Source organism: Rhamphochromis longiceps, linkage group LG20 (assembly GCF_057381845.1).
Source record: "Rhamphochromis longiceps isolate RC_006_pf linkage group LG20, R_longiceps_female_GT1.1, whole genome shotgun sequence".
Lineage (NCBI taxonomy): Eukaryota > Metazoa > Chordata > Actinopteri > Cichliformes > Cichlidae > Rhamphochromis > Rhamphochromis longiceps.
Window position 1 is genome coordinate 15,190,987 of NC_140576.1, and position 26,668 is coordinate 15,217,654.

The 26,668-nt window shown below is 37.7% G+C and overlaps 2 protein-coding genes across 3 annotated transcripts; both read right to left on the reverse strand.

Moving 5' to 3' along the window:
* Nucleotides 1–5,723: 5,723 nt before the first annotated feature.
* LOC146645104 (uncharacterized) lies at nt 5,724–6,884 on the reverse strand. The gene is made up of 3 exons (XM_085393532.1): nt 6,586–6,884; nt 6,386–6,503; nt 5,724–6,254 (listed from the first exon to the last, which is right to left on the reverse strand). The coding sequence occupies exons 1-3, from the start codon at nt 6,685–6,687 to the stop codon at nt 6,094–6,096; spliced, it is 381 nt and encodes a 126-aa protein (XP_085249658.1). The 5' UTR covers nt 6,688–6,884; the 3' UTR covers nt 5,724–6,093.
* A 5,771-nt stretch (nt 6,885–12,655) lies between these two features.
* On the reverse strand, nt 12,656–23,748 carry LOC146645105 (scavenger receptor cysteine-rich type 1 protein M130-like). Of its 2 annotated transcripts, none has more exons than XM_085394557.1 (19): nt 23,688–23,748; nt 22,316–22,636; nt 22,017–22,112; nt 21,149–21,364; nt 20,841–21,032; nt 20,583–20,737; nt 20,250–20,394; nt 19,695–20,003; nt 18,365–18,670; nt 17,783–18,079; nt 17,109–17,417; nt 16,215–16,511; nt 15,652–15,924; nt 15,094–15,260; nt 14,563–14,665; nt 14,162–14,350; nt 13,632–13,727; nt 12,926–13,075; nt 12,656–12,840 (listed from the first exon to the last, which is right to left on the reverse strand). In XM_085394557.1, exons 1-19 carry the CDS (start codon nt 23,746–23,748, stop codon nt 12,656–12,658), a joined length of 3,867 nt encoding a protein of 1,288 aa, XP_085250683.1. The 2 variants fall into 2 exon arrangements, with proteins under 2 accessions (XP_085250683.1, XP_085250682.1); XM_085394556.1 differs by having other exon boundaries at nt 14,557–14,665.
* Between the last annotated feature and the right edge of the window lie 2,920 nt (nt 23,749–26,668).

Consider the following 26,668-nt stretch of genomic DNA (forward strand, 5'->3'; position numbering starts at 1 on the left):
AAGAAAACACAAGTGCTCTAATTTCTTATACAGCACCTTTTTATGTTAAACTTAAACTCACTCTGATGCTGTAACACTGAGAAAATGTGTAAACATATCAACAGTAAATCACACTACTGATTTTATGAGAATGTGAAATTTAATTTACTGATAAACTGTAAATTCAACCTTTAATAGCTGATTCAATAGCTGTTTTTTTAAATTAATAATTTTAAAAGAAATGCTAACAGACTGATTTAACTCCAGTTCAACTGCTGATAGGATGCCTGACCCAGCACTGTTCCAAGCAGTCATTTCCTGCATTCATAATTCCGTTATTTGTGACAATTCTGCAACACCACAAGCTGAAATGCAGCCCCAAGCTACGACAGAGCATCCACTATTTTTATAAATGGCTTTGGACACTCACTGCTGTTCCCTCTTGATCTCGTCTGTACATACTAATTACAATTTGTCACTGATATTTGCGCTGTGCTGCATTTTTTCCTATTTCTTGGGAACACAGTAAATCATTTTTAGGCCTGCATCATCATCATCAGAATCTCTTTGTTGCTGCAAAAATAAAAATTTTTTCCCCTGTGTCATTTTCCTACTTTATTTTACATGCAGATAAAGAAATGGGAACAGAACACATGTTTTTGCCACATGCTGCTACTAACATCCTGTCTAAAGGTACCAACCTTTCTGTTATATGTTGATCCGACAGTCGTTCATTCTTTGAGTTAGGTGCATTGGTTATGTTTGAATGATTTATACGTCAAGGTTAAGTGGTTTAATACAGCAAAGGAGCATTGTCAAGCTTACATATTATAACTCACTCTAAATTATTTTACATGTGTCTGTGGCCTCTCTTAATTCCTGTCACTAAGACACACTAACCAAACTTAAAAGAAAATGTAATAAAAATCTGAATATAAATAAACTAATGGTAAAGTAATAAAATGTTGGACCTCAGTTGGTGACTTTTTCAATGCATGGTCCCTGAAAAAAAGTTGTTTTGTAATAGTTTTTGTGAAAATCTGATTATTACAGGAGAACATTCTGAGAATTTATTCTCACATCTAGAGATGGCACGATACCACTTTTTTATGTCCGATACCGATTCCGATATCATAAATTTGGATATCTGCCGATACCGATATGAATCCGATATAGTGTTTTTTAATCAACAAAACTCTTTTTTTTTTTAAATATCTTGCTGCATTTTGTATAAGTTCATACTCAAGTTTAAAACAACAACTACACTAAAGCTATTCTGTTATACCTGTATGCAAAAAAAAAAAAATTTCATAGTTCAGCAATACTGATCAATCTAATAAACTTAAACCTACACCATCCTCCCTATTCTGGTATTTTAAAGAGTACTTAGCGTAAATATTAAGCAACCTAACTAATAGGGTTCCAACTCCCAGCAACAACAAAAATAAATAAATAAAAAATAGGGAACCACCCCTCACGCTCCACCTCATGATGCTTAATCGACGTAATCAACCTTAATTTGATGCAGTGTGAAAAAAAAAATGCACAGAAATCAATTATTTTTCAAGAAATATTAAATAGATTCAACATCTTTCTTCAACAAAATTGCAGACTGCACAGATGGTACCTTCCCAAAGGAAAAAGTACTATATTAGACTTAATAGTTACTATATACAGTAATTGACTTCTATTCATTTTACATCAAATTAAAACTTTGGGTGTCAGATAATTATTTACTAAAAGCTAGACATTTTAAATGAGAATAAGAAAGAAAAGTATGTCTTTGTGCCCTCTTTTCCCTGTTAATGCCCTATCGGCCCCCCTGGCTAAACTTTGCTAGATCCGCCCCTGCACAGTTACCAGCCGTCAGCTACAAAAGATCCTCGAGTAGAAAGTAATAATAAATATATTCTAACAACAGCTTATCAAGTGCTGCTGCTGTTCAGCCGCTGGTTTCCTCTTTCTGGTGCAAAGTGGGCCAAAAACAAACCAGAGAGACGGAGTCGCGACAGAAAAGCCGATCAGCTGATCATTAAGCAGTTTCATGATTGAAGTAGCAGCAAGAAGAGGCAGTCGCTTGTTAAGCTTTACGCAGGAATGCTTTACAAACATTCAGAGATGGACTTACACACTTGCTTTACTTCTCTCGGGGATAACTTTGTCGGAGATGAAATGCCGGGTTGCTAGCGAAGCTCCACATGCTATCCAGACCACCGACAGGTCACAAATGCCACAGCCGCTCTATCACGTGATGCATACTGCTCCGACGTGCTAACGTTCTGAGGTGAGTTACGCGTGTTGCAAGTTTTATGAGGTGCTTTCGTGATATTTAATGGATCGGATTACATTTTTTATTTTTCTCCGATATCCGATCCAGTAATTTAGGTCAGTATCAGACCGATACCGATACGTAATATCGGATCGGTCCATCTCTACTCACATCTAAGTATAAGATTCACACAGAGGCAACTTGACCACATTTATCAGGGACCTGATCAGAAATGAAGCATAAGTATCACCATCAACTCCAGACTAGCTTAAAAGAAATAAAGCCACAAACCTCTGGGTTGCATTTCTGAAACCAGATCGTTTATCTAGGCAGGAAACAGTGATCACATATGCTTCTGCTTCAGATATATTCTCAGGAGAAAATCAGCTCCCAACTGTGTTTAAAGGTGTGTATTTAAAAAAAAAATAGATGTATGCTTTCATGTGTTTTAAATATTTACTTAAACAGTAAATTCATGAATTTTACTGTATCAAACTGAATACAAAATTAAAGGGCATGCTACCCACCAAACAAGACTCTCGGGGTGCACAAACAAACCCTGTTGTAGGTCAATGCACACTATGGAAACACACACTGTTCCACAAGACTGTGCGACTTTTTCAAGAACTCAGAAGAAGACAAATGCAATGGGTTATGCATCGGGGCATGTGAAACACACCAGCGAGTCAACTTATGGGTGGCTCAAAAAATGTTATATTATTATTCAGTAATGTGTCAGATTTCATAGCAATTCTATATGTAATTAACACATGAGCATGCCCTGCAGCCAGGATAGCAGACAATGATTTTTTTTTTGGTTTGTTTTTGTTTTTTGCTAAATAATGATGGCAGCAAAACTGTGTGCAAAATCGTGTTAAACAGCATTACAGACACCAGGACTCTTCAACCACATCCAGAAAAGACAGCCAAGATCTTAAACTAGATGCAAAAACATGACAACATATTTGCAAAAAAAATTAAGATATATATATGAAAAAAAAAAACCACATTTCATAAGATGAAGTTTGGAAAATATTAAATGATAACGCCCATGATGCAATTTAACCTTTACAAAAACATTTGGAATTTGGCCAGGAAACCAGTAGTGGAGGCAAGACAAATTAGAAGGACATGGGACAGCTCAGCTTTACTTAGCTGGAGGTCAACATCAGTGGTGGAGATCCTCTGGTGCCTTGTGAAAAACAACAACAAAAACCGAGCTTTATTTGTCACCTAGACAATCATACACAGCTGCAGGTATAGTCACGCCATTCCAAGGATTGATTTTTAGCATGGGAGGTCTAGCCAGGACACTGTGCTGGAAATTGAACTTGCGATTTCCACTCCAAAGGTGTGTAGTGTGTTTGTACACACTACGCACCTTTGGTGTAGTGTTACCACTACACTGAGGTCAGCATGTCTGGAGGACATTCTATGGAGGCTTGTGTTGGCAGAGGTGCCAGGACACCCCTGTAGCTTGGCTGGGGAGTGACATTGGCCGGGGGACCCTCTGAAGGCCAGTGACAAAGAAGACAGGACCCCTTTGGAGCCTCAGCAAGTGATCAGCAATGTAGGCAGAGAACTTGTAATTGGATATAGATGGAGTCACATGCGCTCAGATTCAGGTTGTTTGGTATACCTATCTAAGTAGTATATCTGAAAGTTTTATGTTTGTGCATCTACAGATGGGAACTTGTCTGTGTGTAAAAAAGATTTGTTTTTGCAAAAAAACATTTACACGAGTTTCAATTTTTTTTGTTAAAGTCTGGTTACAGATACAAAGCAAAAAACTACGTGTAAAACTTTGCGCTCAGGTTTCCTCACTGCACGTGGATTTCAACTTACAAGTACAAATTTTGACCCGATTTTTCTTCCTTTAAGCTGATTGGTCAATGTAATGTCAATCACAAATTTAACAATCCAATCAGAGAACAGATGGGTTTGGCTGTTGGAGGGGTCCTCTACGGAGCTTCAGGTCCTGGAAGGGTAATACAGTTTGAAGCTGGAAGATCTCTATATAAATCTCTATATAAATATCCCATAGAAGCTAGGTCCACTAACTTTCAGTAGCTGCTGAAAGGATAAAGTTTTGGTATATCAGTGGTTAGAAATAGCATTATTACTTTAGGATTAGGGAACCTGAGTGCACATAGTTTTTTGCTTTGTATCTGCAACCAGACCTTAACAAAAAAAATTGTAACTCGTGTAAATATTTTTTACAAACACATAACTTTTTTTACACACACAAATTCTCATTTGTAGATGCACAAACATAAAACATAAACATAAAACTTTCAGAAATTTTGGTTTACAAGGTTACAAAACTCAGTACACAAATTCAACATTTGATTTACAAGTACAAAAAATTTATGACCACAATTTCAGACTAAGGTTATGTGTGCATGGCGTGCATTGCAACTTAAATGAACTACTATAAACACTTGAAACTGTCTGTAAAGAGATTTCATGCACACTTAGTCAATGACGGCTAAATAATATTGGGTTTACAAAAACGTATATATTTGAAACATTCCTGGTTGTGTTGATGAAGGAGAATATCTGGCAGGGTTGGATGTGGGTTTACACTTGATGAAAAGGTTTGAGAAACACAGTTAAAACAAGAGGTTTATTTGGTCTTTTTTATGTAACAAATTTTACCTCAAGTCATCTGAGCATGCTTTGGATTCCACTAAATGCATGTGAAAATGTTTACTCAGAACCCACATCCACCCCAAACACGTAAACCACAGACACATAATGTCTTCCCCTCCTCCAGTGCACAAAATGTACCCAACTTACGCACACAGGAACACACGTACACACAGAGTAACCAATGAGAAGGCTGAGAAATATTTTGGTTTTTTATGTGGTTTTGAATGTGGATGCAGATGTTTAAGATCTCAGTTAATATAGGAACTCATGAGATTACAACAAGAAAAACAAAACAAGTTTGAAAAAAAAACCCTAAATATATATTGGTCCAGTGGCACCATAGTGTAGTAGCTTACACATTTGTTTAACAAGTAATACATCTGTCATTTGGTTACATTAATATTAACTTACTAAATGTTGGTTTAAAATTGAAGTGTCATGGTCTGCGGTGGGTGGCTGGAATTTCCATAAGGCTCCTGAACTGACCTGGGATCTGCCCCTGGGCAGGGCCAACTCCAGCTCCTGCACACCTGGAGCCTATTGCAGGCAATCAAGCCAGAGGGATTTAAACCACACGTTGATGTTCATTCACTGCCAGTTCGTCATCAACACATGTTGGTAACAGGCCTTATACCTCAAGTTCTTGCTGTGATCTACTTGTTAACTCTCTTGTGCTGCAGTTGCTGGATTCATCTTGGCTCATGCTCCACCTCCGGACTCAGGATACCAAGCAATCATTCTGAAAATCTCTCTATGCCTCACCTGCCTGCCCTCCTGCCATTAGTGATGGGCAGATGAAGCTTCATGAAGCACTGAAGCTTTTCATCCAATTGGTTCACCCCAACGCGAAGCTTCATGAAGCTTCATTTGCTCTAGCAGGACACCTACTGGACGTAAAAATAATAGCTGGCATGAATTTGAAGAGTGTGGCATTTTGCACACAGCCTGTAAATGTCAACAACAAAAGGAGTGTGTAAAACATGTATATTGTAGTGATGGCAGTATACTGTGTATATTTATAGTGGCAGTATGGGAAATGATTATTTGGAAATGCTTGAAATGGAAATGATCATTTACTGTGAGGTGAGGTGTGGTTGGGGTGTGGACAGTAGTTGTGCTTTTGTAACGTTGAGGTATGGACAGCTACACACTGAGGCCTCAGTCCTGCCTGTTCACATTTTATTCTGTAAAAACTAAATTTTCACTGCTTTTACGACCTTTTTAGTGGGGAGAACATAGCTAGGATTTAATGATTTAACAAATCTTTTGAATCCTTTGTCCTCCACAATGCTAAATGGCTGGGAGTCCTCAATCACCATGCTGACCAGGTCTTCATCTATTTGAGATTGTTCTCCTGAGGAAAGACAATAAAGATAAAGCACAAATATAAATATCACACACGTAACTTATAACAGTTGTATAATATTGTTATATCATTTAGTAACATTACTGCATCCTATATTATCATTGCATTTGATGGCTCACCTGGTCTTGCTCCACAATCGGTGTCCCCCTTATTCTCATGCAAAGCTCTGTAGTGCCTAAGCATGGATGAGGTGTTGTTGTTATATCCCAGCTCCCTGGCACATAGCAAACACTTCACCTTGTACAAAAGTCAAGACAGCTCAACATAAATTGTATTGCACCATCAGTATCATGGAAATACATCTTCTGTAGAAATTTACCTTGTTGGGAGGAATAAGATCAAAATGTTCCCACACAGGGGAGGACATCCTCCTCTTCTTAGCTGGCTCCATTCTCTCCTGACTTTCTCTCCTCACTCTCATAAACCTCCAAACGGTCTCCAAACTCTCACTAACCGCAACTCTCCATCAAACACCCACATTTTTGAATGAAGTCTGAGGGGTTTATATCGCTGTCATATCTCGCGGCAAAGTTCGAACCACTTCATGAACCAGTCACGTGGTACAGCCGGGCAGCGAGGCTTCGGACGTCATCATTTTCAGCTCCTCCCATAAATGAAGCAAGCCTTCGCGGAAACGCCCCCTCCATTACTCGACACACGCTCCGAAGCCTCGATACAGAACGTCCCATCACTACCTGCCATCACACTCCATCTGAAGCCCCGGATCTCAGGCCAGCCTTTCCACGCCACTCAGCCTCCCCTGGATTCTCATCACCCCCCCTCTCAACACTCCCTGTCCCCTACTGCAAGTAAGAATTGCTACTCTTACAACTGGCCACTTCAGAGCTGCCTCCACTACCTCGCTAACTCCTCTATCTTCTCTCTTCAGTGTGACTGTTCCCTGCTCAGCTCCACTCCGCATCTCAGGCCTCATTCCCTCACCCTAGCCACGTTCCCCGGGCCACACCTCGTCAAACTCCACGTCTTATTGTTTTTTTTGTCTTTGCTACGTTTTCTTTTTTGCACTTTAGCCTAATAAATTGTTACATCATCTGCTGTCTCTGCTCTGGGTTTCTGCACCTGAGTCCTGTTCAGTACAGGCCACTTGGCCCCGTGACATGAAGAAGACATCAGTCCATCGTTTGAATGTCGCTCAACATATTTCACATTAATATTGAAAGATAAGGACCCAACAATTACACAGAGAAAACCCCAACAATCAAACGATCCCCTAAAAGCAAGCACTTTGGTTACGGTGGGAAGGAAAAATTCTTTTTTAACAGAAAGAAACCTCTGGCAGAACCAGGGTCAGCGACATAGCTGGACTGGCCATCGGGCATGGTAATTTTTCGTTTTAAATGGACCAATGTTTTGTTGTTGTCTTTTTTTCCGTAACCGTGTAAACAGTGAAAGGTGGCGGATTGGATAGATGCTGGCAGACGTGTAAAAATAACTCAATTGTTTGGTAGTGGCTATGGTGGAGCTTTCACAGATTCAGTAAACTTAGCAAGTGGTGGAGGCCAGCAGGTGGATGGGGGAAAGGGGAGGCGGAGGTGGAGAGACCCAAGGCGGCCGCAGGTCCGACTGTCAGGTGAAATGAGCTTCAGGTAAGAAGTTATGACCTGCAGTCTATCTGGGTCAGATATAAACCAAGTTTAGGTGGAGTTTATTTTCGTTGTGCTGACTTTTTACAGTCAGTTACAATAACTCGTACTGTGTACTCTAGCATGACGGAGTTTCTATACAGTTGGGTGGGTGCTATGATGTTACTGGTGAACTTTATTTTATTCATATGGTTAGTTAGTAGAGTTGCCTACCGTCCAGCAAAAAACGGAATCCTCTGGTATTCAGAGTTAATATTATGCGTTTCGTATTGAGCTGAAAATAAACGGGATTAGTCCCGTACTTCAGCTACAATAAAAAAAAAGACAAAAAGCTGGAGTTATTCTGTCTTTTACGCTGTCAGCTGCCTCTTCTTCTCTCATTCTCAAACCTCCCTCTCCTGCTGCTACTTCAATCACGAAACTGATCAATGATCGGCTGATTGGCGTTTCTGCCACAAGTCCCGTCTCTCTTGCTTGTTTATCTCCCGCTTTGCGCTAGAAAAAGGAAACTAGCAGAGGTCGCGTTAAACAGCAGCAGCGCCTTTAAACTTAATAAGCTGTTGTTAGAATTTATTTAATATTACTTTCTAGTATCAGCTGATGTTTGTTTGGTTATCTGGTGAGAGGGAAACATGAAGATGAAACCAGGAGATGTTCTTACTGAATCATCAGAGCTGAACAGGTGATGGAGAAACAGGTTTACCTTTTAGGTGACATGAATGGGTTGAAGGAAAGCTATGAACTGTTTCTGAGAGACAACTTACACCAGGATCCTTTTCTATGTAGCTGACAGCTGGTAACTGTGCAGGGGCGGGTCTAGCAAAGTTTTGCCAGGGGGCCAGGTAGAGCATTAACAGGGAAAGGGGGCACAAAGAAATACTTTTCTTTCTTATTCTCATTTAAAATTTCTAGCTTTTAACAAATAATTATCCGAATCTTACAACCAAAGTTTTCATCTGATGTCAAATTTATAGAAATCCATTATTGTACATAGTAAGTTTTTTTCAGGGTCCCAACATAATTTCTTCAGAAGAAAGTACTGTACATGATGCCAGTATTTTCCCACATTTTCTAGATACTGTATTAGTACTTTGTGTAAAATGCCATCAAAAAGTCAGTTAAGTTTTATTCTTTCTCACCTGTCTTTCTGTCTCCTTTCACTTTTAAAAGGTTGCCATGTTAGAAAAAATATTTTGCCCTGCCATGCTGTTTATTGATGTGGTAAATAAATAGTTTCTGAAAATATCACTAAATCTGTCATTTATTATTTTTAATATTCAGTAATGATCATGTCTCACCTCTAGTCTTCTCTGTCTTAATTTCAGGTTTCCACCATATGTTGTAGATAGTTCAGGAAGTTAACTCAACCAAGCAGTCTTTGGGTTTCGGCTAAGTACTGTTTAGAATACCAGAATAGGGAGGATGGTGTAGGTTTAAGTTTATTAGATTGATACATATGTACCAACAAGACAGTGTACATCACTGTCACAACAACGTTTGTTTTCATTCAAAGGCTTTATGGTTTTTCCTATAATACCTGGTGGGCCGGTCTCTAGTCAAAATGCCTGGAATGATTTTTTGTCCCAGTCCAGCCCTGGTCAGGGAGGGGCAGTCCTCTTGGTTGGGGGTGACAGGACAAAAAACATGCTGTGGAAGAGACCCAGAGGTTAACAATAACTGATAATTAGGTTTAGAGTATAAACGTATTGTGGGTGAAAAGAGGTGAGAGAAAGAGAAATGCTAAGTGCATCATGGGAATCATGATTGGGAAGAATGGCCTTCCAGATCTGAACCTGAATGGTGTTCTGTTACTTGACTTCTATGCAAACCACAGTTTTTCCAAAATGAACAGCATGTTCGACATAAGGGTGTCCATATGTATACATGGCAACAGGATACTCTAGGCTGCAGGTGGATGATCTATTTTGTAATTATATCATCAAGATCTGCAGCCATATGTTCTGGACACTCGATTGAAGAGAGGTGCTGAGCTGTCAACTGATCACCATCTAGTGTTGAGTAATCAGGTAGGGGAGGATGCTGGACAGACCTGGCACGAGCTCTGGCAGTGGCTCAATTTGGGAGGAGTTCAGAAAGGCCATAGAAAAGACTTTTGGACTGCCTCGAAGAGATTCTGGCAAACTATCAGGTGACTCAGGAGGGGAAAGTGGTGCTATACCTGCACTATGTATAGTACGAAGGGAGCACTGCTGACCTCAACTGAGGAAGGAATACTTTGAGGACCTTCTTAATCCCACTCACGTTTTCCATAGAGAAAGCAGAGTTTGGGGATGAGGAGGAAACTCATCAATCTCTGGGAGGGAGGTTACTGAGGCAGCTAAACAACTCCTTGGTGGCAGGGCCACTTAGGTGGACGAAGTTGGACGATCTGATATCCTCGTGTTGGTGTTGTTTCCTCGTCATCATAAATAATGTTGTTCCAGGTTCAACATTGCAAGTGACCAATCACCTTCTCCTGACATCATCCGCGACCTCGAAAAAAAACAAATCTACTTCACTTGCGAGAAGAGAAACCGCCTCTGTAAGGATGTATAATGCTTACTGTTTATTAAAGAAAAGTATCCTGAAATGCAAAGAATTCAAGTTCCTGGATCTGCGGACAGAAGCGGTTTCTCTTCTCGCAAGTGAATTAGATTTTTTTAAGGCGGTATTTTTCAAAGGCACAAAAGGGGGACGTCACAACAATGTGACTGGTCACTTGCAATGTTGAATCTGGAACAACATTTATTATGATGATGTGGGAACAACACCGATACGAGGATATCAGATCATCCGGACGAAGTTTGCCCTAAATTCCTGAAGACTCTGGATGTGTATGGCTGTCTTGGTTGACATGCCTCTACAATGTTTCCTGGAGATCGGGGGGGGGGGGGGGGGGGGGTACCTCTGAATTGGCAGACCACTTCACACTCACCATCGCAGCTGAGTGTGAAGCAGTAGGAATGAGAATCAGCACCTCCAAATCTGAGGCCATGGTCCCCAACCAGAAAAGGGTGGAGTGCCCACGCCGGGTAAGGGAAGAGTTACGGCCCCAAGTGGAGGATCTCAGGGTCTTGTTCACAGATGAGGGGAGAAGCAAGCAGGAGATGGTCAGACAGATTCGTGCTGCGGCTTCAGTGATGCTGACACCACACAGGTCCATCGTGGTGAAGAGAGAGCTGAGCGTAAAGCGAATCTTTCAATATACCGGTCAGTCTACGTACCTACCGTCACCTATGGTCACAAGCTTTGGGTAGTGACTGAAAGAACAAGATTGTGGATACAAGTGGTGGAAATGAGCTTTCTCCAAAGGGTGGAGTGACAATCTGCATAGCAATAAAAATTTATGCTATGCCCTCTAATAAAACTGCCTTAGGGAAGTATGTATAATGTAACCAGAATGGGTCCTAGCATAGAAACTTTTGGAACTTCATAATTAACCACTATGCATGAAGAAGACTCCCCCATTGAAATGAACACATTAAAGACTATTAGATGGGTATCATTCGAACCACTGCAGTTCACTACTTTTAATACCTACAGCATGATCTAATCTCTGTAACGAAATATTATGATCAACAGTACTGAGGCTAACTAGAACAAGCACAGATAATAGTCAACTATCTGATAATTTGTGACCTTCACTGATGCTTTTTCTGTACTGTGATGACTTTTAAATCTGGCTGAATAAACCATTCCTCTGCAGGTGATCGGGTAGCTGTTTTATAACTACTCTAAACCCTTTATAGACTTTATAGACTCTTTATAGACTGCAGTAAAGGTTTATCATATTATCATATTTCTTCATATTAGACAGATATGCATCACTTTCTGGAGAAGGTCTGGAGAAGGCTGTATCTATTTCAGCTTCAGCTACACCATGATCCCTCAACAAGGCCTCTGACAGGGATGCTAGATGTGATGTTTACACGAGATATGAGGGGCACTGCTTACAAATTAGTCCCCTTGCTTGTATCGCTGTCTCTCTTCTCAGTGGTCTTCTAATAGCAGCGCTAGCTGGTCTGTCAGTGCCTTAGCAATGACCTTATTCATGTTAACATTGGTAGCAAGCAATGACTCTAGCTTTGATCACCAGGAGAAATTATTAAGTTATTACATAGAACATTAAATTGTGTGATAATGAATTTTTATTCAAAACACTCTGAATCGAAGCATTGATTTTAAAAAAGAAAGAAAGAAAGAAAGAAAGAAAGAAAGAAAGAAAGAAACAAACAAACAAACAAGTCAACAACCTAAAAGAATGGGACATTTTATTTTCAGTTTTAGAACTTCAGAGACTCTAAAACCGACATCTTATGGATAAAACGGCTTATTGTGCTGTGTATCAAACTATATATAGCATACATAACATACAGTTTGATACTCAACATCTAAACCATTTCCCAAATTCCTGAGTCTCTGAGGCATCACTAGAAGTACTTAAAGGTTCAAACCTAAAAATGTAATAATTATAAAAGATTTAATTATAATAAATGTTACATATGAAACACTGTAAGGATGTTTATAAAAACCTTACATTCAATTATAGGTTTACAAACAAACAAAAAAATAGAAAGATAGAATACTAGTACTTAACATTCTTTTTATATATTATACATTTCAAGTTTTTTGCCAAACTTTATCAAAAGACAGATTTTGCTACTTTTTACACTGAGGTTTTGGGTCAAATTGAATTTTCTTTTAGCCATTTAAAATAATATCATTTAAGGAAGGCAAATTTTACATGATCTGATTTTTTAAGTAGGTGCTAAAGCCATATTTGGCTCACCCATCCACATCTGGCTCTAGGTAGTCCTCATCTCTCTCCACCAATCCTGGGGCTGCTGTGTTTAAGTCATCAATTGTTTGGGAGCTGTTGTGAACCTCTGGTGTAGTCTGTGCAGTTTCAGTAATCATACCAATGTCGTCATAACTTTCCTGTGAATCTTCCTCTTCGTAAGTCACCCCATCTGTCACAAAGAAAATCAGATTGCAAATTTTAAACATTGATTAGTCAAAACACTGTGATAGTGCTAGTACTTTCATTATGGACACCTTCATGAACGTTGATGTCTCGGGCAGCAGGAGCAGTCGTGCCTGAGAAGGTCAGGGGTCGAGCCTCATCTGCTTCAATATCCTCATAAGGTAAAGAGGAAACACTTTGCCCATCTTTCTCTGAGATCATTTCCGCCTCTGATCTGACTCCTGAATGAAAAATAACATGAGAACACAAAAAAAGTTTCCCCCAAAACGCCCACATCTCAGATATGTGCATATTTTTAATGAAAACGGAACCTTGACTAGTGCAGTAATTTGAAATCTGTTTTATATCTCTGTTTAGGCCCACGCTGAAAGGGAAATTGTGCACCTTTAAGTGGACATCAGGGAGAAGCAGTAGCTCAAGGCAAGAAGACAACATCAAAAAGTAAAGCCAAATTTAATTCAGGTAAGGTTTTCATTTCTATAGCCAGAACCTCTCAAGTTGATGATATAGTGCAATTAAGTAGACATAACTTCAATTGGTGTATTAATATGTAATAATGATTAATATTATCAGTGTAAAGTATAACAGTGTTTTAGGTATTACTGCTTCTTAAATTACCACATCATTACCACAATACAAATAATGAGTTTTAGTTATGTTTAAATGACACTAAAATCTAGACTTTGATTAGGATTAATAACACGAATATGAAAAAACTGAATGAATGAACAAAATAATCAATCAATCAATAAACAAATGAATGAATAAATGACACACTACCATGACTGAGGTCTTCCATCTCATTTTCTTTGTCTATGACATCCTCATATTCCCCACTTTCAAACTCCAGTTCTTTCCCAGGCAGCATTTTTGCTGAAAGATTAATGTATTACACATTTACTGATAGAGTACATAACTACAGCTGTCTAACCAATGCACTGTGCTATTGAACCAGTGATGTACCAGTGTACCAGGGTACAACACAAGACAAGGAAAATCGCAACACACGCACAGGTTTGGGTAATTCTACACGTTTTGTATGTACATTTTCAATCAAGTAAGCAATCTTCGACTTTGCTAATGTGCTGCTTGTTCAGTCAGCAACAGTGACTGTGTTATTTAAAATGCTGTCTGGAGTCAGAATTCAGTCAGTATGCTGAAAGACTGCCCTCTTGTGGCAAAAAGCCTCCAACGCCTTTTTCTTTAAACTTGGATGATGAGGATGGATCTCATGTTCAGTTTAGTTTTTGATACGTTCTAAGGTAATTTGTTAAAAGAGAAACAAGCCATGTAATAAATATACTCACATGAAACTTTGGACTTCCTGGCTCTCTTGACACAAAATCGTATAAATACAGAAATCAAAATTATTACAACAAGAAGAAATCCCACACCCACGATAATAGGTGCTATGGATGTAGAAGGAGGTGGTGAGGTTGGTGAGGGTGGTGGGGGTGGTGAGGGTGATGTTGGCGTGGGAGTCGGTTTCACATAGCCTGAAATAAAGCAAAGCCACTTAGGTGTTTCTGGATCCAGTCACAGTGAGAGCTGTAGTTGGTTCATCATGTTTATCTGCACCACCTCAAGGTAAGTAAGCTCAGAGTTACAGATTTTAAAAAAAGTCTCTTCTCTGCAAAACATGTGAAGGAATATTTCTGAAACCAATAGAAGATATTAAGAAAGGATTCATGAATTCTCTTACCGGGACAAATGATTGTAGCTGGAGAAACTTTTTCACAGGAACGTTGTTTGACAGAGCGCTTGATGTCCATGGTAACATCAGTGAACTCCAGTGTTGTTTCTAAGTTTATCTTGAATCAAATTTAAACTTTTTCACATTTAGTGATACAGCCAGAACAAAAAACACTAAAATATCTCTGGCAGTAAAAAGCAGGCCTGACTGAAGCATCAAAGCAACACACAGCAAAAGAAGTCACTACAAGTCCAAACCAAAGGTAGGACAGTCCATTTCTTTTACGTTTCTGCAACTTTGTGTCAGCAAAGTGTCCAGTAAGTTTTTAACTTAAAAATCTTTGAGCATTTTGTATTTAGTCAGCTAAACCTCCCATACATTTCTTTCCATTTCATAAACCTAAATAATATAAAAATCACATTCCATTCTTCATTATTAGATTTAAATAAACTGAGACACAGAGCCAGGAAACTGTCCATGATATTGGTTTGTAGCATACGAGAAAGATTAGTGACCGGTTTCAAGAAACAGAATGTAAAGATTTACCTGTTTGTCTTCCGTAGAGCCGCTATGGTTTTCTTTCTTAATCTCTTCACAGAGCTTTCTCTCTAACACTGCGGAACGATTAAATGGACATACTCTTTCCCACTTATCTCGATAAATGACATAAAGGACACCTCCATGTTTTTCAGCGGTGCGGAACTTTACACTTTCTGTAAAAGCAAAGAAACTGTGTTTAAAGAAGGAAACAAGCTCATCCACTTCTGTCTGGCAAATATGATGTTAGAGATGATCTGCTTGCGTTCATAATGTGTTTAAAAAATGAACAAAAATAATTTGTACATTTTTTTAATTTCTGAGATTACTTTTCTAATGAACAAGCCAAATGGTCATTGTTACAGAAACTGGAATAAGTTCCTTAACAGTGGCATAAGCAATTTGAGAATGTCGTTGTCATGTTTCCTTTTGCAAAAAACAAAAACCTGTAACAATTACCCCAAGATAATGAATTAAAATACTACCATAATTAAGAGAGGACATACATGTATGTACTGTATATAGGGATGAGTTTATGGAAAGAGAGGTGTATGGACTCACACTTACCACTACAAGTAATGAACACCACATTTGTGTCACACTTTCCTTTAGTCCTCCTGCACTGGCCAATGATGGAATGGTACTTTTCACAGCTGACATGGTAAATGTTACCTGAACCCTTTGATGAAGCTTTGGATTCAATCAAGACAGCATTGCCACAAAGCTTTTCTTGGCAAACTTTGTGTGCGTAGGATAGATCCCAGTTACTAGCACACACTGGAACGCCATCTATCCTCACTTCCCCACGGCAGCCCTGTGAAATGCTGACACTGGGCTCCTCTGGGAAGGAAAGCAATAAACACTGCAGTCAAGTATTGATAAAGACATAAAGCACTGAGGTAGAAATGATCAGTTAATCTTCTCTGCACTGCAAAGTCAAAATATGAAGCACAAGTCCATAATCAAATAGTTCATTTAACACTTTTAGCTTTGGTTTGTTACTTTATCCAGTGTATCTGGAATAATTCTCCTTCACACTCCGAGTGTCTTGTTTCACTCTTCAGTGTTTCCAGTGCAAATGTAAAAAGTCTGTGATCATTTAAGATCAGTCCTGCTGATATAAATCTTACTTTTGCATTCAATAAAGACGGGCTCCTTCCTTGAGGGTGTGGATTTATTTTCACATTCCCAAATGCTTCCTGGATTTTCACCACAGCTGAAGCTTTTGTTCCAAAAAGAATCTATTTCAATTGTTTGGGGGTGGATTTTATTTGTTGATTTGTATCCACCACAGTCCATATTCTGGCAAAGCTTTTCCTTCTCAGTTTCATTGAAGTTTTCTCTGGAAACAGCACTGAGTCCCTGTCTCCAGTGAACCAACACTGTTCCACTACAGGCCTTTTTGTCAGGTACCATCGTCCTCCATTCTGAGACAGACAAGAGAAATAAAAAGTTCACAAAACATGATGTAACCAACAGGATCTGAATGATATAAATAACACACTCTGCACACAGAAATGACATTATGATCCTGCATCAACTTAAAGTTTTACACTTTTGAAGTTTAGCTACCCTTCTGACTGCTGTGTAAATAAAATGATTTTATAGAGTGATAACAAAGAGATGACAACTGATGGCAGCGATATTTCTATAACCATCAGACTGCACAGGCCAGCTGTTTCCAGCTGATTCCAGACATTAAGTGAGTCAGACTGTGTGGCAGAGCCGTACTGGTGACATGGACAACAAGCAGAAAAGAAAAGAGTAAAACTGAGTAGAACAAATATCATTAATGGAGGTGAGGATGTTAATATTCTACCCTTTATTTCACTAAAAGTAACCTTTGAAGGCGAGCATGTCAAAGTTTGAAAGCAGCATTATTTTTATCTCAACATTTTTCTGAAATACAAACTAGTCTCAGTTTGTTTCAATTTCAATTCAGTTTCAAAGCCTTTATTTTAAAATTAGGCTGAAGGAGCAAAGAATAATTCAGAAACTGCTGACACAAAGATCATTATACACACCAGAGCATCGGAGGCCACTGTGTTTGCAGGCAGCTGTAGAAGCAGTAATACTGCTGCATGCAGATAATGGACTGTTAGCATTTGCAGTGCAGTTTAGGTTTGAAATGGCTAATTTATCTGCTGGTGCAGGTCCAAAGTAGGGAAGAGTCTCGACAGCATCACCACATTTAAGCTCCTGACAGATGGTGTTTCCATTGTTAGTGTCTTTGAGAGCATCCTCGCACACAGGGATCCACTTCCCCTCATACTCCACCTCTACGTTTCCAAAGCATTTGTAACTGGGAATGCTAAATCTGGGCTTGACACTACCTGAAACAAATTAGTAATGTTGTCACTTTATTTTTAATTATCCATCATAGTCGTAGTGAAAAGATGAAAAGGTAACTTCAGAAAAATTCAAATTTGCTTCTTTAACACAAAAAGGATTTGAAGGAATATTTAAAAACAGATTCATGTTAAAGCAAAAATCAGTCTCTTTTTGTTTTTTAAATTCTGGTATCCTGTAACTTAGTGACAAAAATTCAACAATCCAATAAACTGCAACAATAAAACTGGCAATTTTTTCCAAAGGAGGCAAATTAGTTGAAAATGAAACATTCTGCCAAGGAAAGTCACAACATTTATTATATGTTTGCAATCTAAAAATAGTTTTTTTAAAAAAAACAATTAATTACCTGAGCAAACAACATAGGCTGGTTTTTGTTTACAGGACTTATCATTGTCCTGGTTTTTGACAAAGATGCTCTGTGTCAGGTCAGTAGTCTGATTTGTCGGGTGTAAACTCTTAAAGAGGATATCACCATCTTTGGGACTGTTGTGGGCTTTTATGGGCGTCCCACAGTTCAGCTTTTCACACAGCTTCACAGACTTGTCTTCTGTCCAGGTGTCTCCACACATATCTCCTTCCTTCTCTTCTACACGAATCCTGACTTTTCCCCAGCAGCTGTTCGTCAACCTCATCTCAATATTTCCTGTTGTGACATGAAAAAGTTAAATTTAAGAGGAAACTAGTATCAGCAGATATTTCACAACTTCTTAGACCAAGCTAGGTTTCAGAAAAAATAGAAAATAGTAGAAATTTGATTGAGAGAAAACAAGGAGGTGAATGTACATCTATGGACATTAAAAGGTAAAGTCTGTTATAAATAAATTGTGTCCTCTGAGTGGATCACATTACAACTAGTGACACAATAAATCAATTCCATATTGACCTTATTCTTAGTTTTATACTTTAACTCCTTCATATTTCACATTACCTGAACATTTCACATAAGCAGTAGAATTATGGTGGTCAGGAGGCAGAGGTGTAGTTTGGTTACACTCAAAAAGAGACTTTTTTCTGGATGAGCAGCTAAAAGAGTTTTTCCAAACTTTATTAATCATATCAGCCCTAGAATTGAAAGAAAACCTGGAAGCGTTCCCACAATGCATCTGCTGACACACTGTGTCTGCAGACTCTTGGTTCCATGTCTCTTTAGACCCAGAGAGCCAGTAGATTTCTCTGCCATGCTCTATCCCCACATGACCAGAACAGGTTCCACTTAAAAACACCACCTTGTGACCTGATGGACACAAAGAGAGAAACATGATATACAGTAAGTGGCTGTGCAGGTCGTCTACCTGTTGAAAGGTCAGTGGTTCACAAAGACATAGACACAAAAATAGGAAAGTGGTGCATAAATACATACTTGGTGAAAGAAGCTGAATGGAGATATACCACAGTCTGGGCTTATTCCAGCATAACTAAGTGATTATTCGGGGTCACCTTATTGAACACTAATTATAAGCTTTATCAAAAAGGAAGGTTTGAAGCCTAATCTTAAATGTAGACAAGGTGCCTGCCTACCAAATCCAAACTGGGAAGTAATTCCAGAGGAAGAGGGGCCTGAAAGCTGAAAGCTCTGCCTTCTATTCCACTTTTAGGAACCATAAGTAGTCTGTAGTCTGAGAGGGAATTTGTTCTAGGGATCCAATGAAGAGAAGCCAATAAATCACAAATCTGCTCTCTACTGTTAGTCTATGTCAGTACTTGTGCTGCAGCATTCTGAATCAACTGTTTTTTACTGGCGAATTTAATTTTTGGCCAATTTAACGTTTATAAGGTTAAAATGTGCTTAGTTTTATCTCTATTTATAGGTAAAAATTAGCATTGTCTGTAAGACTTTCATTACTAAGCATGTAACTGTGCCAAAATAATCTTTTAATTAAATATTTGTGTAAACAGTCAAGTATTTTAAAGAAAAAAAATGTTAAAATGGAATGAACAATGAAAATTAAATTGTAGGCATGGAAGGACTTTTGAGCCTGAAGGAGCTGTAGGAATAAAAAGTGAAGTTAACTAAGCTGAGCTTTTCTTCTGACTGACATTGATGAACGAAAATTTTGTTTTCCTGGTTTTAACAATTTATCATATTTTAGTGTGTCTGCAGCTTTTCCTGTCTTGATCCATCTTCACCAATATCATCTGTGACTTGTTCAGCAACTAAAAGACCAAAGATATAGACATAAAGCCTTCCTTTAAGGAAGGAAATTGTTTTTCTGGTTGATGTCACTGAAGGGCAGAGAAATAAAAAAAATAACACTCACCCTCACAGGTGATTCCAGCTGCTTCCGCTTCCCGATCCGAAAATTGGTTGTTTGAGTTTTCTGTTAAACACTCAGATATCTTTGATATCTTCTTATTTCTCGGACACGTTATTGACAGGAAGCTACCAGAACCCTGACTGAATTTTTCAGTTTTGCCTTTTTCCCCACATTGCAGTTGTTTGCAGACAGCTGCTGATTGAGCGTCTGTCCATCCTTTTACAGGAACTTTCTTCCACTGGCCCTCATGCTTTATCTCCAATCTTCCAGCACATCTTCCAGGACCATCTGCCAGTTTCACCTCCACACTGTCTGTACCACGACAATAAGAGATTTATCAGCCACGAAACACAAAAAGAATAAATACATTAAATTAAACTCTTACTGAACACATTTTGGGAAAATATAATCAGAATTTAACAATGTCACAATTTCACTGAATGAAGTAACTCATTTTCTCTCTCGACATAGAATTTATTGCAGGATTTAAAATCCCATTATAAAAGCAGACAAAGGCCATCAGCAGCCACTCTGTACATTTCCACTGCTGTATCTCACCTGAACACACCACATAAGGTTGTTTTGAACACTGGATGTTCTTGCCATGCTGAGCCTGACAGTGCCACAGTGAGGACTCATTGCCTTTGCAGCTCACATGGTCCATTATCCCTCTTGAATTCTGATGTTCTTCAGTATAAATCAGCTAGAACAAAGCATTTATGAGTTTATGTTATTTCATTGATAATCATCCAGTATTAATGGTGCACGTTAGTACACTTATCACAATAAATCCAGTAGCACTGCTGTATGGACAGTTTCTGATACATGAACGCTCAGTATCCATGTATCAGAACAACAGGTAACTTATGGTGACTAAACTTGAAAACTCACTTCCCCACATCCAAGCTCCTTGCAGACCAATTCAGCTTCAGTTTTAGTCCAGGTGGAGGCACACACAGGATTAACTGAATCATTCACTTCAATATTAACTGTACCATAGCACTTGCTGTCTTTGCCAGAGTGCTTCAGAACTACTTTAACTTCATCTGAGAGAGAGAGAGAGAGAGAGAGAGAGAGAGAGAGCAGTTTCACAGTGTGAAGTGTTTGCTTGGAAGTTGTTTGTGTTGGAATATAGATGTGTTGAATTACCTGTGCATGTCACATTAAGGTTTTTGTTTGTGCTGTTGTTTGGGCTGAGAGAGTTACCGCAGTGCATTTGCTGGCACACATCAAAATCAAAGTTGTCCTGTTGAACAGGTACCCAGTTGTTATTTTCTTCTTTCTCCAGCTGCCCAGAACACACATTTGACGGATTTCCTTTGAGCTGCAATCTCGTATGACCTGTTCATAAAAACACTTTCTGAATTCACCACCATATTTAATATTTAACAGTTTTTATCACAGCTTTAAAATCGGTTTACATAATGTGTAAGTGTGTGTGTGTGTCTGTGTGTTACCTTCACATATGACAGAAACAGGTTTGCATGATGCTGAATTGTCCTGTTTGCCATTCACACACTGCCACAGATGATCTGGGTCTGCATTTTGAAAGGCTGAACAATCGAGCTCCATCTTTGATGAGCTTCTTTCACTATCCATCCATTTTAAGGTAAGAATTTCTTTGAATTCACCACACCCGAGATATTTACACAGAAGATCGGCTTCTTTTTTTTCTTTAAGAGAGAGGAATTATATATTCTTTGTTAATCAAAAATAGTGTACAACATTTTAAAATGTGATCGAAGTAGTACACCATTAAATAACAAGAAGAATCTTTCACAGTAGTGGAACTCTTCTGTCCTTTGAAACACAGAAGATATTTGATAGTAGCATGAATCTGATAATTTAGCACAAAGAGATTGTCTTTAGTGTGATACTTTAGTATTTCAGGCTTAACAAGACAATGTTGAAGCTTCTAATTCTGCGACTATAGTGTTTGAATATAAAAGTATCAATGGTGAAAAGTAACTTTCCTTAAGTATCTTCATTTTTATTTTCGATTGGGATTATACATTAAATATATCATCATTATTTGTCTTAGTGAAAATCTTCACTGAATGATATTTTAATAAGTAACTTAATTACAACCATTATTGGAAAATATGAGTCAATTAAAATTTAAAACTATCTGACATTAGTTTAGAATTTATTTAACCATAATTGCATTACGCTGATCTTAAACGCTGTCTCTAAGTTGCTGTGTATTGTTTACTGCATTTGCATTTTACTGAGAAAAAGTTATCTTTGTTTCTCCTCTGAAGTTATGTACAGTTAACATTTAGAAAAGAACCTACAAATGTATACATGAATGAATCACACTCTTACCCAATCTGTCTTTACAAAAGTAACCCGATTTGCCATCAATGGAGTACTGGACAGCTCCAGCACATTTGGGTCCATTCAGGCTTATTGTGATATTACCTTGAAGAGCACAATCATAAACCAGCCAAATACAAACACAGACAAAAAACCAACAAACATCACAATCGATCTTATCAAGTCATTTCCAATATAGTTAATGTACCTTAACAACCTTTAGCTAAGAGTCATTGTCACTGAGCTCACTAAAAAAGCCCACCAACAACAACAAAAAAACAACAGAAACAAAAATCTGAAAAACTTACTTGAACATGTAATTTTTTTCACTGTGAGCTTTGGGTAATGGCTGTAGTTCCAACCAGGATGTTTACATTCCCACAGAGCGCTCTCGTGTCCTTCACACTTCAGTTCATTGAGCCAGATCGGTCTGTCTTCAGAAGGCTTAACAGTATCTATTACTGGGTTCTCCACAGGTTCCCCACAGTGAGTGCTCTTACAAACCACTTTTTCAGTGTTGTTGCTCCAGTGTGTATCCCCAACATAACCCCATATGTTGTTATGGTAGACTTCAAGGTAGCCTTCACATGGGTAGCCTCCTTTGTTTTTTAGAATCAGTTTGTCCTCAGCTAGGAACATACAAGGTTTATACAGCAAAGTATTATTATAAGAATTATGATTTGTTTCATGACTTACTTTTGGGAACTGCAAAGGATAAAATTTTAAACCTTTGTTTGTGCCATAACATCTGAATACAAGTAAAAATAATAATAATAATAATTTTTTGTTTTGTATGCCTTTACGTTTTACTTTATTATTGTAATATATTTAGCAAGATATTTCTAAACACATTGTTTTTGTGTATCATTATTATTATTATTATTATTATTATTATTATTATTATTATTATTATTATTATTATTATTATTATTATGAATCCATTAAGTCTTAATCCAAACAATTCTGCTTATAAAATTTCTGGGCGGTCGGAATCCAGCTGTCATGGGGAAAGAGGCAGATAACACCCTGGACAGGTCACCAATCTGTTAACATATGGAGAAACTCGTGTTTACATTACACACACAGTTAATTTAGATTTACCAATTAACCTACTGCATGTATGTGTTTGGACTGTGAGAGGAAGTCAGAGTACCCAGAGATAACCCATGCAGACACAGGTGGCTGTGCCAGCTCCACACAGAAAGGATTTTGCAAAAATCACAATAAAAAAAAAAGCTTAAAGTGGACGCCAGACTAGATTGGAACCCGGTATTTTCTTTCACCGCCATGCTTCCCACTATGTTTGTTTATACGTCTTTATAAATAGAAACATACATAGATTTAGCAATGGAAGCTTTTAGCGGTTGTGAATTTTTGCCATTCTGTATTTTATGTTTAGCCCCACAAAAAAGACCAATTTTTACATTAAGCTTTGAAAGATATTGTAGCGAGTGTAAACAAATAACACTGATTGTTTTCTTTGTTTGAAATCTACATTCTAACTCTTTTAAAGTATTAATATTGTATACTAATTATCAATTAATTTATTTATTAATTATTAATTTCTATAGTTTTTTTCCCGTAAATTTCAAAGACATTTTAAAGACTCATTCGTAATTCAAATTCATAATAATATTTATTACTATTAATAACATCCAGAATTAAAGAAACTAAACTTACCTTGTGAGATCACCAGCTCAACGTGAGCGATGTGAAGAAACAGGAGCAGGAACCACATCATCACCACAGCTCATGACTTGAGAGTGAGACAGACAAACGATGTGCTGGGCTTTATATAGCCGTGGCTTCGCCCACCAAAAAGGAAATGAGCAGCATACGCGCCAAAGTTACAAATATTATCTTAGGCTAAAAGAAAACTAACACAAAAGTGCTCTGATTTCATATACAATACCCTTTTCAATTTAAACTCACTATGATGCTGCGAAATTGAAAAAATGTTTAAACATATCAACGGTAGAACATACCGTCCATAAGAATGTGAAATTGGTCAACTATTGATAAAACATAAATTCAATAAAGTTGAATATCAACCTTTTTCAGTAATTCTGATATGTAAGAGCATTATGTCCTTAAATACAAAGGCTGCTTTAGGGAACAGCAAATACAGTAATCATCAGGAAAACCAAACATCATCTTAGAGAAATATCAGATTTTTTAGAAGCGGGTCATTCCATCTCACATCAGCCAAATTTCTCCTTCAACTTGTCCATTTCACATAAACATTCTATTGCACAAAGTTTGAACATGTAAAACAAGTGCTGTGAAATTTTCCTTTATACATTGAGCCCCTTTCAGGCCATTGTTTGGAACATCGAAATCTGAAACCATGTTTGAAGATGAAAAAGTCTTTTAGAGAAAAGCCTACAATTTTCACTGGTTTTTCTTACACTCAGCACGAATCAGTTTCTGGTACAAATTAGTGTATTTTTTGTTATGGAGACCTGGGTCACTTGTCTCAAATTATGAAATTTTTTAGAACATCTTCTGTTAAACCTTCGACAGTTTTTATGTCAACTGTTGAACATACATAATGATTACTGTTAATTTTTTAGCTTTTATACTTTCCAAGATACATATTTAAAAAAACATAAATACAAAACAAACAAAAAAAACCCCTTTCGGTCCATTTCTTCACACATTGTTACAACTATTCTCGATGTAACTGAGGAAATATTTTGCTAAATATATGAATATTTGCCTCTTAGTCTAAATTATCTTGATGGCAGTAGTAGGCAGTATTGTAGGTAGGCAGAATAGGTTTTGAAAATGAAAAATATACACATAATTAACAGAATATGATTTTGAATATTAACTGGAAAATTCAGGTTAGACTATGTACTAATTTATTTATTCATTTTTTGTTTGCATGTGGTGCAGCCTTTGATATTGTGACTATTAAATGTTAAAAAATATTCTGTTTTAGCATTATCATGAAATATAACTTTATACTGTTCAAAATTGTGTGAAGTTGTATTTTATTCATGTGTTTTCAAATACGAAACTGCTTGAATTATTTCTTTTTTAATATATAAATAATGTTCGTCTTGTAATCGGAAGGTTGCCAGTTCGAGCCCCATCTCGGACAGTCTCGGTCGTTGTGTCCTTGGGCAAGACACTTCACCTACCACCTACTGGTGTTGGCCAGAGGGGCCGATGGCGCGATATGGTAGCCTCGCCTCTGTCAGTCTGCCCCAGGGCAGCTGTGGCTACAACTGTAGCTGCCTCCACCAGTGTGTGAATGTGAGAGTGAATGAATAGTGGAATTGTAAAGCGCTTTGAGGGGTCCCGAAAGCGCTATATAAATGCAATCATTATTATTATTATTATTATTATATATATATAATTTAATTAGCTAATACACAGGCAATACCCAAATACAGATACAGATCTTTGTCTTTAATATTCAGTAAACATTACGTTCGATTTCAATGTGCAAGAAAAATGCCATGAATGAGGGTCAACAGGTCTTTTAAAAAATAGATGTGTAAAAAGGTATTTTATATATGAAGCTAAAATTAACAGTAATTTACACAGACTGTATATTCAAACTTTGAACCATATTTATTTATTTTTTTAAATAATCGGAGGTGGCAGAGAAGAAAATATTAAAATGTAAATTTGCATACATTCAAGTTAGTCAATTATTTTCTGAGTTAAACAAGTGTACCATCTGAAAACTCCAAAATTGGGGGGGGGGGGGGCGCAGGGTAATCCATTAATATTTTTGTTTTTGTGTTACACGTGTCACATTCATCCTACTAAATGAGACTTAGAATTTAATATTAAAAAGTATTCTAAGTGCTTCATTTTACTGTACTTGGGAAATTCTGCTACATAACTTTTGGAAATTGTCCAAATTTGTCTCTTCTGCACAAAATGCAGAAAATTTGTGTAAAAATGTTGAAAGAAAATGACTTATGTAGCCTTATATATGTAGCCTTAGGAGAAGTAAATAGCTATCCATGCATATCATGATAAGCTGTGAGTACAGTTACTCTAATGATAATATCCATTCTGATGTTTACAAGTTTTACATTTGAATTTGCTTAAACTGTGGTCCCAGGTGTAAACTGAAAGTATGAGAGAACTGCACAGGGCTGTGGGTTTGTGGCTAGAGACTTCTCAGAGCTGTGACTAACTGCAAAAAATATTCTCAAGTGCACTTTAGTAACTTGCTAAACTACATTCACCACCAGGGCAACAAAAATCCAGGTGCTACTGGTGCCATTAGACAGAAAAGAAATAAGTCATTAAAGGAGTTATCTGTTTTTTAAGAATTATCTGCTTGATGCTAGCTGTCTCAAAGGATCAAAACACGTCATACTTTTTATACCGTGCCAAACATACGAAATGTACAGGATTCTGGATAAAGTTGGAAGTTGTAACTAATGTGGCTGCAGTAACCTTCATTATAAACTAGTAAACCTCATCCACTCTGGAGTCCTGGCCACCAAGTAGTTGTTTAACTGCCTTTTGTGTAAAATTGGAGGATAATGTTAGGATTAATTGGAAGATATTAGTGTGGCGGCAGGAGTAATAATAGTAGAACAAGACTTATGCTTGCCCTTAATGCAGCATGTGTATGGATGCAATCACTGTCATTGTGCCATATGCTGCATGTGCTAGAATGGTTACTGCTG

Coding starts and splice junctions, on each gene's coding strand:
- LOC146645105 (XM_085394556.1), bottom strand. CDS start 23,748: ATGATGTGGTTCCTGCTCCTGTTTCTTCACATCGCTCACGTTGAGCTG. Junction 20,738..20,840: donor CCTTAATGTGACATGCACAG/GTAATTCAACAC, acceptor TCTCTCTCTCAG/ATGAAGTTAAAGTAGTTCTG. Junction 18,080..18,364: donor TGCTTATGTGAAATGTTCAG/GTAATGTGAAAT, acceptor ATGTCACAACAG/GAAATATTGAGATGAGGTTG.
- LOC146645104 (XM_085393532.1), bottom strand. CDS start 6,687: ATGAGAGTGAGGAGAGAAAGTCAGGAGAGAATGGAGCCAGCTAAGAAG. Junction 6,504..6,585: donor ATCTTATTCCTCCCAACAAG/GTAAATTTCTAC, acceptor CTTTTGTACAAG/GTGAAGTGTTTGCTATGTGC. Junction 6,255..6,385: donor CGATTGTGGAGCAAGACCAG/GTGAGCCATCAA, acceptor GTCTTTCCTCAG/GAGAACAATCTCAAATAGAT.